Source organism: Urocampus carinirostris, chromosome 7, assembly GCF_059441175.1.
Source record: "Urocampus carinirostris isolate Australia breed hairy pipefish chromosome 7, RoL_Ucar_1.0, whole genome shotgun sequence".
In the NCBI taxonomy this organism is placed as follows: Eukaryota; Metazoa; Chordata; class Actinopteri; order Syngnathiformes; family Syngnathidae; genus Urocampus; species Urocampus carinirostris.
The window spans coordinates 8,582,361-8,596,553 of record NC_142355.1 but is presented as its reverse complement, the minus strand read 5'-3'; the positions used below and the strand labels follow the sequence as shown (position 1 = coordinate 8,596,553).

The window sequence follows — 14,193 nt, the reverse complement described above, 5'->3', positions numbered from 1 at the left end:
AAAAGAATTGTTTTCAAAATTTGCCAAGGATTAAGAATGTTTGTGTTCTGTCAAAATCAAAGCATATATATACAGACCAATAATTAGACTTGATAATTTTTTTGTAATAATTACAACGGAAGGTTACTGTCACAACCATGCTTCAGTGTAAATATGATATTGCACTTATTCAGTTTAAGAATAATACTGAAACAAAACTAAAGTTGTAAAAAGTGAAGCGCTGTCGATACTTTCCGGATGCACCCTTTACAACTTCTCATCAGAATGATAAATATAAGCCCTCGGAAACCCAACAAAATGGTATATCTGGACTGAAACACGTTAGTTTGGTATGAGATAAAAACAAATACAAGACCCATTGCAAATCCAACCCAACCCGTGTTTGGCATAGATCTTAAATGACATTTCTTAAACCACTTCCTTTTTTGAAAGTACATTACCTGAGCAGAGTCCAATTGTCTCACCTGAGGTGAGTCCCTAAAGAGGAAAAATATGAGGAGAAGTTCAATTAGTTCACTGTTTCCCCGAGTTTAAGACTGTAAACACACCTGTCATCTTTTTTTGTCTTTCTCTTAGGTTTTGGTGAGCCTCTTGGGGAGGTCTTCCAGTCTTTGACTGCTATTCTATGAGACGAACGTGTTCCACAATTTGCAGAAGATAACGCTGAACCTGCAACTTCGTCTTCGGGGTCACTATATCCAAAACAAATGATAGAGTTTTAAGATAAAGAAAATGTACCCAAGGGTCTGATTTAAAAAAATCATGTGTACCTCTGTTCAGCAACAGGATCTTGACTGTCATTTTGTGACAAACAATATGAGTGACACACAAAGGGTGAACTCAGGTGTCTGTCATTGGTACTATCCCTTGAGCTGTGAGACAAATATAAACAAACTAGTAAGGAGCTAAACAGACTAATCAGACACTTGGCTAGACAAGGGCAGAAAGTCATCTTTAGTCATGCTGTTGATAATACTTCACTCCACATGATTCTATACCATTTGGTCCGTGCATCCAAATGCAGTAAAACGTTATCCTTTAATTGGTGGAGAGTTCAGAAATCTTAATTTAAATTTGGCTTACACCAAACAACTATTTGAGCATCCTACCACAATTTTTATGAAAAATGCTACAGAAATAGATTTGCTCAAACGCATAAGGTACAATAACACAGCAATAGCAAAAATAACAGCTGCATTAAATTAAGGTACATGAAAAGCACTTACAGCACCATAGCTACACCTCAAGCAGTCCCCAATGCACTCTACCAAAACAATTTTTTTCTGAAAACTTAGTTTACGTTGACGGAGATAACTCGCAATCACACCAAATCTGATTTCAAATTAAGGACTTAACTGCTAAAATTGTGCACCTCCAGTTATAAGCTCCTTTTATTGTTTAGAAAACCTCAAAGGAGAAGGCAACATGATGGACTGATTGCAGGGATGTCTAAAACAACCACTTCTTTAAAAGTTACTGAGCTTTTAGTGTTTACGCATTAAGAGCTTTAAGCATTACATTTTAAACTCAAAATTTGACTCATGGGCACAGCAATATTTTGGCTTAGTTTTTAAAATGTCAAACAATGCCTTGGTTGACAGATTAATGAAAGGGTTCATATACCTTTTTCATGGCCAAATTCAAGCATTTTCAAAGTAAATTTTCTGATTTCTCTACCACCTGGCATATTGGTCTCTTCACCCGTCCTCTGGGGCGCGATGCGTAGGAGGCAATGACCATCACATGACAACGCTATACAAACTAATGCCAGCTGCCATTAGTCAGAAGGGAAGAAGAAATGCAATGGCAAAGCAAAGCAACCAAACCAGGCGTGTCAGCATAATTTCTAAGGAGACTTAATGTATTTTTCTTCATTTAATGCGGGGTCTGTGGAGTCTGACTTCAGGAAATCGTGGCCATCATTTTAAGCATTTATGAGCACTTCACCCAAAACTCAAACACTTTTCAAAGCTTGAAAACAACATTGGCCTCCTTCAAAATCTGCAAAAAGCTCCTGAAAATATTCTATGAGACAGTTGTGGCAAGCGCCCTCTTCTATGCGACAGCGTGTTGGGGAGGCAGCGTCAAGAAGAAGGATGCCTCTCGTTTCAATAAACTGGCTAGGAAAGCGAGCTCTGTTGTGGGCAAAGAGCTGGACAGCCTAACAACAGTAGCTGAGAGACGGGCACTGGAAAAGCTGCGGTCAATCATGGACAATCCATCGCATCTACTACACAGCATTATCTCCAGACAGAAGAGCAGTTTCAGCGACAGACTGCTGTCACTGTCTTGTACTACGGACAGACTGAAGAGATCTTTTCCTCCTCGTGCCATGAGGCTCTTTAACTCTACCCGGCAGAGTAAAAGCCCACAGTAAACCACACCACCTACTTTGCATATTACCGAATCTTATTGCAATATGTATTCTGTGTAGCACTATTTAGTTATTCTATATAACACGCTACAGTGGGCATTTGCACGTCACACTGGGTATTTGTATATTGTATTCTTTTTGTTTTATTATTGTATTGTTCTCAGCGAAGGGATGCTGCTGGAAATGTGAATTTCCCTTCGGGGATGAATAATGTATCTATCTATCTATCTATCTATTAAAACTCAAGCATTCTCAGGCACCCGTATGAACCCGGATTTTTCTTACCATTCTCCAAGACTATTCTCTCTATTCCTGGTTTCCCTGGTGATATCGGGAGCCGCAGGCCAAGCAGTGTGGTTAATGGTGTTCTCTGAAGAGCCTCCTGCTAACCCTGGGTTGTCCTTTGGTAAAGTGTTTTCCAGGAGAGATGGTGTTTGGCTAAGTCTGGTCTCCAACTCAAGACAGTCTCCACCAGGCCCATCAATACATCCAAGTTCAAGAGCCAATAGGCTGTAAAGAAACACAGTTTAAATTTGCATGTCTAAATCATTTTGAGTTAAGTCAGGGATACTCAAGTGGCATAGAGCAATATGTTGTACAGAGACAAACAAATCACTACAAAATGAAGAAAACCGGGGTGCCTAATTTGTGCTTTAAAAAGGGTCCTTTCAACCAGGGGAGCTTCCATCACAAGAGATGAATGGGGACCCTTTGCACCAGCTGCCTAACGGTTTCTCCAGCGGGTCAAACATGTGGAGCAAAATTTAGCAAGAGAAGTCTGGTAGATAAGTATTTTAAAAATAAACAGCTAGTGAAAACAAATGTTTTGGATTATTAGAATTATTTGGGTGGAAAATTTATTAAATAAATTATCACCTCAGGTGGATATTTACACTAAGAAATTATTTTCTTAAATAAAAAAGAGCACATTAGAATTGTATTTTGAACCAGTCAAGTGTCGATCCATACCAGTGTTGGTAAATAATTTTAAAATAATCTTGTTTCAGGAACAGCACAAGGTTTACTTTATTGTGATACCTGTTGCTGTTGGCTGAGTGTGGTGAAGTGAGCAAGTGAAGGGCCGAAGCAGCAGAAGCCATACTATCAGTTTGAAGAGCGGATAGAGTTAAGGAATCCAAAGTAGGCACAAGACTACGCTGAAGCTGCAGGGTCTGGGATGCAATCTCTGGAATATCCTGTGGCATGACTGTTGAGGCTGAGGAGATGACATCAGGGGAGCGGGCCCGAGTTGGAGAGGAAAGAGGGGGCATGAGTACAGAATCTGTAACCTGAGGGTTGTCAAGCACAACTGGAGTGCTAGGGGAAGCAAGTGCCTGAAGAAAGAGAGTGAAAGCACGAAAGGACAATATATCAAACCAAATCTCAAGAATTAAAAAAATAGTTGTCACATGATGCGTCCAGACATACCTGGATAGTATCCAGCCCAGGCAGGACAGTGGAAGCTGTTCTTGGACTGCTATTTGAAGCCTGAAGTGGCAAACTGTTATCTCCACGGTTGGGAGTCTGCGTAAGGTCATCCGAGGTTCTGTCAAACCAAGAAAATACCATTGTTTCCACATTAGCACTTTGGAAGGCATTTCTATTGAGAAAAGTGGCATTCTATTAAGACATGCAAGAACAGGATTGATTTAAAAGGGACAGTGTGGAACATTTAATGACTCCTGGTGAAACAAACAAAAAAACATTCAATACATTTTAAAACAAATACAATTTGAATGGGGTGCAAAAATACATGAACTATCATACTAATGATTATTTCTATAAATATTCATAGGTTGAGAAATTTGTAATCATTTTATATTGCAGAATCCATAGCTTGTAGTCACTGCCATGTTTGTCTGGCATTTTGCTGCTATGCTGTGCTCATTTGGCACTGGTTTTTGTTCGCATTAGAAAATACAGTGCCAAATAGTGGTCAAATATGATACAAGTTCCTTTTAATAGACGTAAAACTCTTTTTAGGCTTGAAGCGTTGCACCAGTCAGCACTTTGTTTGTACAACTAATCTAATTTTTCTCATCCTATTTGAGGCTTTTCTGTTTAAGCGTTTTCACATTGTGTTTGGTGTTTGGAATTAGGTTCCATGTGCCGGAATTTTAAAAAGACTAAATTTTAGTATAGATCGCGTTGTGAAATAGTACATTGTAAAATCAAGACGATTGAGTGTACATTAAAACAGTAGAACATTATTGCATTGCTTCACAACCCAACAACATGGATTGACTAGAATGGAAAGAAAAAAATCTTGGCAGACACTGCTATCGGTTAGTGTGTAAAAGACAAAAGTGTGAAGCACATTGTAAAGCGATTTGGGAGGTCTTCATTGACTTGAAAAGCGCTATATGAATGCAGACCATTTACATTTACAATACATTGCCAAAGAGATAATGAATCAATATTCATTAACTATCCAGAGTATGCAGAAAAGCCCACCTATTGGTCAAGTCGCTGAGTGCTGTCACAATTGTCAGACTGCTCGAACTACTGACAGGGGACGCAGGTACCTGAAGAATACAGTTGGTCAAGTGAAATTTTACATTTTATGCACGTTCATTTCTCACATTTTTTAAGAATCAAAAAATGGATGAAGGCTTACTATGTGTTGAATAAGGCTAACACTTCCATGCAAATCGAGCAGAGTGAACCAAATCCACTCACCTGGCCGTTAGCTCATACTTTTCAAAACGAGTGTCTTGACTGTATAAAAGTGCTTGCCCGACTTCAGGACTTGTTTAAATGTATTTTTCCATCCATTGGCTGCTACTATTATTGACTTTCTCCAGTGTGAATTCTTACAAACTAATAAGGAAAGGTGTATTTTCTTTTCACATAAATTCTATTTAAATGTGAATTAGGGAATTATATTTTGGAATAATTAAATGCCTTTTAAGACTTTTCAAAGATCTGCGGGAATCCTGAATAATAATTCATAACTAATTTTTTATGACAATAAAAAGGAAAATAACCTAAGTTTCAAAGAATTTCAGATTTGGAATGAATAGCTTTCAGAAAAGTTGGGTGAAGCGTGTATTCGACTAATCCTCCATGATGCATTCTGACTATTTATAAAATCAAAAACCCGTTAGTAAACATAATGTATCAAGGCCGCTTGTTTTCACCAACCTCCAGACTGCTGGTGGTTTGGAACGTATCATCAAGCCAAATTGTGTTTAGGGGCGGGATTTGCTCTAAGCCATAACCGAGCAGTATTAAGTGCTGGGGTAAACAAACAGAACAGTTGGCAACAGCAGTGGGTAATTCAAGGACCTTGCAAGTGATTGTAATGATGTAGCATAATGGATCATTTGCTTTAAAAAAAAAAAAAAAAAAAAAGAACAATGACGAGTTAAAACCGACAAAATTTAATTGCCAAAATCCGAGCTGTTGAAAAACAAATCTCTCAGTAACTGGTCAAAACAAAGTTTGGCAGGTTACACAAATTGCCGCCTTGCCAAATCAGCTTGATGAATGCCCCGTCTTTGTGGAACAAATTGGATTGCCAACCCAGATACTAATGCAAGAAGCTGCCCTGAATGAATCACAATAAAAATTACCACTTTTTTCGTTATGATGTTATCCAGGCAAAATTTGCTGGCAATTTTGTCTGAGACTATTTTCACCCTAGAAGTGTCATGTGCCAAAACAATGTACATTCATTTTTTTATATCAACTTCAAAGAACAACTGCTGTATTGTGCCAACGGTGTTCTTATTGTTTGGTAAAGGAAATTTATATATTTTTGCTTAAATTAAGAGGTGTTTATCATTTATATTTAATCTAAACTTGTATTGTCTTCAAAAGCACTCACCATATATAAAGCCAAAGCTCATTAATCAATGCTATCAGTGCAGTTTAAGGGTAGACAGTGCTCAGTAAAATTTACTCGAGGATGACAACACCGACATCAATAGCGATTAGAGAACCACATAAATAAAGTCATAGCATAAAAGGGCAAAGTACATTGCAAAAAACAATTCTTAATGAGTTCCATACCGAAGTGCTCAGCGTCATGAAGGCGTCAGGAGTCATTAATTTTGGCATCGCCTCATTGTCATTGGTTGTGTTTGACAGGAAGTCTGCCGGTGCGGGAAGGGAGGACGTGTTCCTCAGGTCCGTCTGGGAGCCACGACCTGACTCTTTGTCAGAACTCTGGTCAATAATATGAGCTAAAAAGCCTATTAGATACAGAAAATAATTTTCAGAACACATTCAAAACAACTAAATCAATTTGTTGTCCTACTGCATTTACTGAAGATGATTATTTTTAGATCCAAATATTTTAAGACAAGGGTTTAAAAATCTAGCTTTTACTGAATGTCTTATTATTTAGTGTTTGTCTTGGTATTACATTAAGGTAGATGTAGAATGTCCCTACTTTTCAAGTGAGCAAAGGTATCTTTGGGATACTAGATAATTGTCATGAGAGTGAATAGATCATACATTTACAGTACTTTAATCACTTAATATCATTTTTAATGTATGCATGTATATAATATATTCATATATTTAATATCAGTAACATATATAGAATATAGATTTATTTGTCATAGTGATTTTTTATCTGAAGGCAAAATGTGTTCACTCATTTAAAAAGTGTAAAAAGGAACTGGCTTCACAATACTTGCGGCCTATGACTTTAAGAACAAATTGTTCTATCATTAAGATATAAGTTCTATATCTGTGATATAGTTAGAAAAAGAGCTTGTGACCAACCAAAGGCATCTGGAGGATCCGAATGAGGTGGGCCAGTAGAGTTGGTTTCGATATGAGGCTGGAGCCAGATCTGAACATCCTGCAGGCTCCTAAAAGCACAAAACATTTAATTCAATCACAGCTACGACTATTCACTAAACAGCTTTAGACAATGCATCAGGATAGTATTCACAGTCTTCTCTTTTTCCAAATTTTCTCATGTCACAGTCTTATTTTAAATGTGATCATTTTTTCCCCCTCAAAATTCTACACACTATACCACATAGGTTATTCACGTTTTATTTTTTGCTAATATATCAAACTAAAAAAATGCATATTAAGTGTTGACAGCTTTTGACATTAAGCTCAAAATTGAGCCAGGTGCATCCCGTTTCCACCAAGATGTCTGTACATCCTGATTGATGCCTACCTACGCTAAATATAGTTTCATTTTCAACCAAAGCTGCCATTTCAGCAAAAGAAGATGAGGACTTTAATGGGTTCGACTCAATGACAATTTAAGGCATGCTCTATATTTGAGCTTGTTTTATCCATGTTATTTACCAAGCCCACACCATTATGTCTACAATTTTTTTAGTGGTTTGTCATCAATACTTAATCAGCACAAACTCAGTTATTGTCACCATTTTTAAAACACGCACTTTGTGTGTGTGCATTGTTCGTGTAAGGTGGATGCAGTATCGAACACCAAGATAACATTAAAGGGTGAAGATTACGCTGTGCCTTACTGTTAAGTGTGCCTTAAGTGTGTGTGTCAAATATAACTGCCATACAAAACTGAGACGCCACCATTTAGTACAAAGTACCCGATGATCGTGAATATACGGCAATTAAATGCTGGAATACTTATAAAAAATCTTCATGTTAATGAATGAGACGATTGAATGAGTTATGATTATTTTTTAAATACATTTTTATGTTTATTAATAAGATGGATAGTTATAAATATGTTTTAATGTATATTGTAGGTTTAGATTATTATCAATTTCATGTTTTTGTGTAAAGGTGTTTTATCAAATAATTTGCAACTGCTTACAAAAAAAAGGCATAGGAGACAGACTAGTCCAGCTAGAACACTTCAGAGAGGCCCTCACTAAGACTTAACACTTATGGTATATATTAAGGCGTGTCACATTTAACTTGTATTCCAGAATTGGATCATTGTACAAAAACTCACTTGGTGTGAACACAAAAGAGTTTTATCTGGATGCCAGATTTGATCTCTGTGGGTCCTTGAATGCCCTCTGAAATAATCACATCGCACAGGAATAATATTAATAATGATCATTGTAACCCAACCAGGAATAAGATCATTGCCTTACCTGTTGTTGTGCTCTCAGTTTCCTCCTCTGCAGGAAGAACTTCAGTGTGTTGCATACGGCTTTGGGCAACATCCTGAACGCCAAAGCTTAGGACTGGATGTGTTAGTAGAAACTCTGACACAGCAATAAAAGATGCCATCCCTTTTACCAGATCTTGTTTCAGCTGCATCACATAAAGAACCTGGCAATATTCCATTGCATGTTAATATTAAAGAAGAGAAATAGTCACTTAGAAGACCTTTTTCTAACAAGTATCCGAACACAAGTCATTCGTTGTGAGAGTTATGTGAATGAGGTGGATTGCTCGATTTTTGCTGTTTGTCCATTTCATAACCACTCTTATTAAGTGAATTTCTTCAAAGTAAGAAATAAATATATATATATATATATATATATATATATATATATATATATATATATATATATATATTAAACATAAATAAAGCATGATAGCGTTATGCAATAAATCAGTTTAATTGTGCACATTAGTTTACCTCATCCGGGATAATTGTAGGCCACAATTAAATTTTAATTAATTGTCACTTCTCAAGTCAACTATTCATTCAAATTGCTCCAAACAGCAGCCAAGAAACAGAAGGCAGTGCTCCGATTTGTTTGCGAGTGAACCTTGTGAAGTGATGCTATAACTCAGCAAAGTACGCATTTATCCATAGAACTTATTTACAGAAATAAAATGGGCGATGCACCAAAGACACAAAAGTCAAACCGCAAAAATGGTGAGGGAATACCATTTTATAAATACAAGTAAATATGATAAATTCTCTAAAATATTGAACTGACCTTTCTTTGTACATCTGAGAGGATGAGATACTCAGCAGACAAGTCCAAACTTGCTTTAAGACTCGGGATAACATTTATGTTCGCTGGATCTGGAGAAAATCTTTAAAAAAAAAACACCACAACAGACAAACCTTGAAAAAGCCGTTTCCATGACACATTTGCAGAAAAGTTTTAGTCTGACAGGCTTCAAAAACGACTTCACGACAGCTTAAATCTACGAAATATGTAACGGCCCTAGATGCAGCTACAATTTTTTACTGCAGTCGCAGTGCTGCACAATTGCAAAATCATATGAAAAGAGGCGCATTGTAAAAACCAGAGGCGACCACCTAAGACGAAATTGGGAAATTGTTCTTACATGTATTTCTTCAAAATGAATGACACAGAGCTATCTATCAATGAGCGGAATCAATGAGCGCTCACGTCATACTTTGCATGCCGTTTGCTGGTAATATTTCATCCCTCGTAGTCTATATAGTGCAATGTCAATGTAAGAATGAAAATGCAAAGTTCAGGAGTACACTGCATTTATTTTATTATGGATTAAGGTTTTAAAAGGATATAAGGTCCTTATCAGGTTTTACGACCCTGAATATTACCATATTGAGGCTTCTTCAACAATTAGCAAAAACAAAACAAAACGTTTGGATTTGAAATTGGTTATTGAATAAATGCAAACTTAGTCTTGTGCTGGTGGGACAAGAGAGAAACAAAAATATTCGAACTAACAGCACATAAAATATTAAGTCAACGTGACCACTAAGTCCCTTATATTTTCTGTGTCCGACTTTAAATGTTGGCCATAATTCTAATACATCACAAACCTTGAGAGTATAATGGGTAACATTTCGAAACAAAGACTTCAGGCAAAATATTCTTATAACAGAGTCCAACTGTAAATAAATAGCATTTAACCTGATGGTCTGTAAGCAAGTCCAGGAAACAGTACACCACAATTTCAGTTCTTGGTTCTGATCTGCTCCAGTTATTAGAAACCTCCAAAACGGAACCCTACATGGAGAAAAATAGTGATTATTTAAAAAAAAAAAAAAAAAAAAAAAACAGGAAATGAATCATATTTGGAAAAAAATCATCAAATTTGTCGTTAGCAAAAGTGACTTATGGCTACTCACTCAGGATCCTGCCGTTTGTGGTTGTCACAAAACAGAAGGCAAGAAAGGGGACGTCCACCATGAGGACGCAACTCATGTAGACATCTAAAAAAATATAAAAAATAAATAAAATAAAATCATCAAAATCTTAGTCAAGTACATGAGTACGAGAGAATACATCCACTTCAAAAAACAAAAGTGGATTATTTGAGCATACCTTGGCTTGTCCTGTTCCCCTTCTATGTATATCTGCCAGAATTTGATATATCCATCATGACTGGCTGTGGCTAATACTGTTCCATCAGGTGAAAGGGCACCTTCACTGACACGCTGGTGGGAGAGCAAAATATGTTTCATTGTCACCTCCAGAGGAGTGATGCTTGAAGGAATGAATGTTCATGGATGCACAGTTTGAAAAATGCATAAAAAATTGTAACCTGTGACCCGAGGTGGTGTATATCTTCCAGTGTCGCCACGGGTACATTTCCCTTTTCTTCCCATGTAGCGTTTGCATGATGCTGATGTACGAGAATTTTTTGGGATATGCTGATCTTTCCTTGCCCTGTCACTGGCAGCCTTGTGACCATCAGTCGGAGTTGCTTATTTCCCCTCAAACAAAGGCTGCGCAGGGGTTTCTTGACATGGCGTGAGTTTGAGTTGATTTGCCTTTGCCTGTCTTTTGGGCAGGCAATCGTGGCTTTTCATTTGTCCGATTTTGCCGCATATGTCAAAATTCCTATTTTTTGGGCCCAGTTAAAGCTGACGTCAGAACAAAAGCTGCCACGACCTATCGATTGTTTATTCCCGGTAAGCCTTGGATTCACCGTGTTTCCATTTCCTCTGTGACCCTTCTTTTTGTTAGCCCTTGTTTGCTTTCTGTTTGTTTTTTGTTGGTTAGTCCCGTTTCAGCATCTCGACACTCGTTTGATTATTTGTGAGCCGTGCATTAGCGCCCAGGCATTTTTATTGTATGAGTTTTGCTTTTTGCAGCGATTACTTTTTGGCCCATTCTTTTTGTAACTGATGGACCGCTTTCACATTATCCATCCCAGCTTATGGCGTTAAATTTCGCAGGTGGCCATATTTACTTTGGCCACGCCAGTTGCATGTGTCGTGCAGGTGGGCGCCACATTACTTTCTCAGCTTTACATTGCACATATTTTTGGCCCTCATGATGCGCTGGGCGTTTACTGTGCAGGTGGCATTCACGCTCTCTTCCAGCAGCTTATTGCTACTGGGGCCCCTTATTCTTTTTGGTATGGGCGCCTCCCTATGCTGCGTCGGCTGTGGCTCCCTTTTTGTGCCTGTCTGCATTTAGGTAGACTGCTGCCCTATGTGCTTCGATGCTCACCGCGTAGGCGATTCATTGTCAGACTTTTGTCTCTCCGGTTGTGTACTTAGGGAGCCTGTCATAAGCATTCTAGTGTCCTGGATGACTCTTGGACATTGGGGCAGCCCTCTTGTTTTAGACACTCCAAGGTCTATGTTTCTACACGAATATAATTTAGAAAATAAAATATTTGTAGTTTATAGGCCACATTTAACAAAATAAAACTAGATTAACTGGTTCCCCTCTCGGAATCCGTGTGTTTACGCAAGAAGAGTATGTAGGAAACAAACCTTTGGTGGCATTGGAATTTATACACTTTCTCGGGTCACTCAGAGGGTATAGGTGACTATTAAAGTACGCATATCTTGAACAACGCTTGTACAAAGGGAACATTCAGTTGTCAGGGACTCAGAACTGTAGGTGCATTCGTAACTGTCATTTCGTTGTATTTCACCAACACAAATATAGTATCCACATGGTAACGATTTCTCAAAACTAAAATCTTGTCTGTAAATCAAAAAAATTGGATCCAAGTACAGGATTTCCCCAACCAGTTTTTGTAAAAGAAAGAAAAGCTGTTCCCTGAACTGCCTGTCAGTCAATTGCAGGGCAAAGAGCCATTTACAATTACACCAAAGGACAAAACAAAGGTTTGTCAGGCGTTAATCTTGTTTTTGTCGTGGGCAAAATCATAGTGTCCTTTAAAAAGAGCTATCAGGTCCAACTAAACCTAGGATTGCCACATGTTGAATAACCTAACTAACTGCTAAATATTGAATAAGTATTTAATCCAGGGGCGAAAGGGAAATGTTTATATATTACTTGAAGTTGATGCACATTAAAAATCTCGGGGGCCACATAAAATTATGTGGCAGGAAAAATCTTGGCCTGGCCCTTTATTAAGAAACTTGAAAATTCAAGTAAGTGTACCTGACCAAAGTGTAGAGTTAAATATTGCTTGAAAGCACTCATTTTAAGCAAGTACATCAAATCCTACCTCTGGATATCCTTTCACTGTGATGAGGCCATCTTTCAAATCAGTTGAAACAACAGGCCAACTAGTATTGTTGGCCCTCAGAATTTCAATGTCCCAAACTTCAGCCTAAGAATGAAAAAAATATACACAAATAGGATTTTTAAGTCTTCTGTCAGTAAACATAGGTCAAAGATCACGTTCCTCTTTCAATTACTGCTAGCCACCAAACTTTAAGGGGACTGTATCTGATCTGTTTGTAAAGTAAACATTTGTTTTTAATTTTTTTTTTAAATGCATTGGTGATTCAACCAACAAATAATTGAATCGTAAGTCTAGCAATCATTTTGATATTAGATAGATAGATAGATAGATACTTTGTTCATCCCCGAAGGGAAATTCACATTTCCAGCAGCATCCCTGAGCTGAGAACAATCGAGAACAATCGAAAATAACACGGGAGCTGCTGGAGTGGCTGCCATTCGTGACGGCGCCGGAAGAAAAGATTCAATTTGAATCATGTACAAACAAACAATTGAATCATGTACAAACAAACAAACAAAATATTCATGTTTCAATAAGTGGAGTGTTAATAAAATGGGGGGAAAATAATTTCTGATACTGATATTAGGCTACATAGATGGTACCTCACCATACAAGAGGTAATCATGTTTCCGGTAAGCTTACTGTAACATATTAATACATTTGCCAATACAATATAGTTAATCCTGATGCTACAAATAGCACAGGGATTGACTATATTGTGTCCAATTGAGTGCAGAATGTGCCATTATTACAAGTCTATTTTTTTTATTTAAAGTCAATTTTTAAGATTCAACAAGATACCCTGTCATCATGAAGAATAGCCAATGTCTGGCTGATGTCATCTTGATTGTCCTCGTTTTCATCTGGTATGAAAGGGCACCAGATAAGACGCCGATGTGAGTTCAGCGGAGAGCCCTCTGGCCTTTGGATATGAACAACTATTTGATCTCTTTGGGCTATGGATTAAGGAAAACATGACAAGGAAAAGTCTTGGGGGCATATTGTGTGCATGTTTGCACGAAATCCCAGGTGTGTTGACAGAATTCATGCTTTTAAGCACCAACATTAGAATCAAGAAATTCAATCAGTTTAAGAAATGTATTTGTTTTTTATAACATAGTTTGTACATTAGTATAATTTAGAAAATAAAATATTTGTAGTTTATAGGCCACATTTAACAAAATAAAACTAGACTAAATGGTAGTAATGAAGAGGACATATTTCTTGCATTTTCAACCAATTCAGTCAGGATACAGTATTGTACTGCTGGTGCATGTGAGCTCCCAAACCATCAGGTTGCCTGCTTCATCGACACAACCCAAAAGAGGTGAGTCAAGGTGGGCAAAAGCTAGATCTGTGACAGCCCCAGTGAAGCCTTTCAGCAGAGAACGCTCTGCAGTGCCCACACTGAGTACGCGTATCATAGCCTGGTTGTTGGCGCCTCCTGAAAGAAAAAAATGATGGGAAATACTTTATTGTGACACAGGGAACATTGTAATAAA

General features: G+C 37.6%; 1 protein-coding gene across 1 annotated transcript in view; it reads right to left on the bottom strand.

Annotated features, from left to right (window-relative positions):
* Positions 1-14,193, bottom strand: part of edc4 (enhancer of mRNA decapping 4) — a 32,458-nt gene that overhangs the window by 9,887 nt on the left and 8,378 nt on the right. The window contains exons 5-22 of the mRNA XM_088339661.1: positions 13,946-14,135; positions 13,493-13,640; positions 12,671-12,775; positions 10,561-10,673; positions 10,365-10,448; positions 10,147-10,242; positions 9,232-9,331; positions 8,431-8,611; positions 8,286-8,352; positions 7,109-7,197; positions 6,389-6,570; positions 4,829-4,899; positions 3,803-3,920; positions 3,413-3,708; positions 2,660-2,884; positions 771-872; positions 549-692; positions 441-477 (exon numbers count right to left, since the gene is read on the bottom strand). Of these exons, the coding sequence (XP_088195787.1) occupies positions 441-477; positions 549-692; positions 771-872; positions 2,660-2,884; positions 3,413-3,708; positions 3,803-3,920; positions 4,829-4,899; positions 6,389-6,570; positions 7,109-7,197; positions 8,286-8,352; positions 8,431-8,611; positions 9,232-9,331; positions 10,147-10,242; positions 10,365-10,448; positions 10,561-10,673; positions 12,671-12,775; positions 13,493-13,640; positions 13,946-14,135 (2,348 nt within the window). The remainder of the gene's footprint in view (positions 1-440; positions 478-548; positions 693-770; positions 873-2,659; positions 2,885-3,412; positions 3,709-3,802; positions 3,921-4,828; positions 4,900-6,388; positions 6,571-7,108; positions 7,198-8,285; positions 8,353-8,430; positions 8,612-9,231; positions 9,332-10,146; positions 10,243-10,364; positions 10,449-10,560; positions 10,674-12,670; positions 12,776-13,492; positions 13,641-13,945; positions 14,136-14,193) is intronic.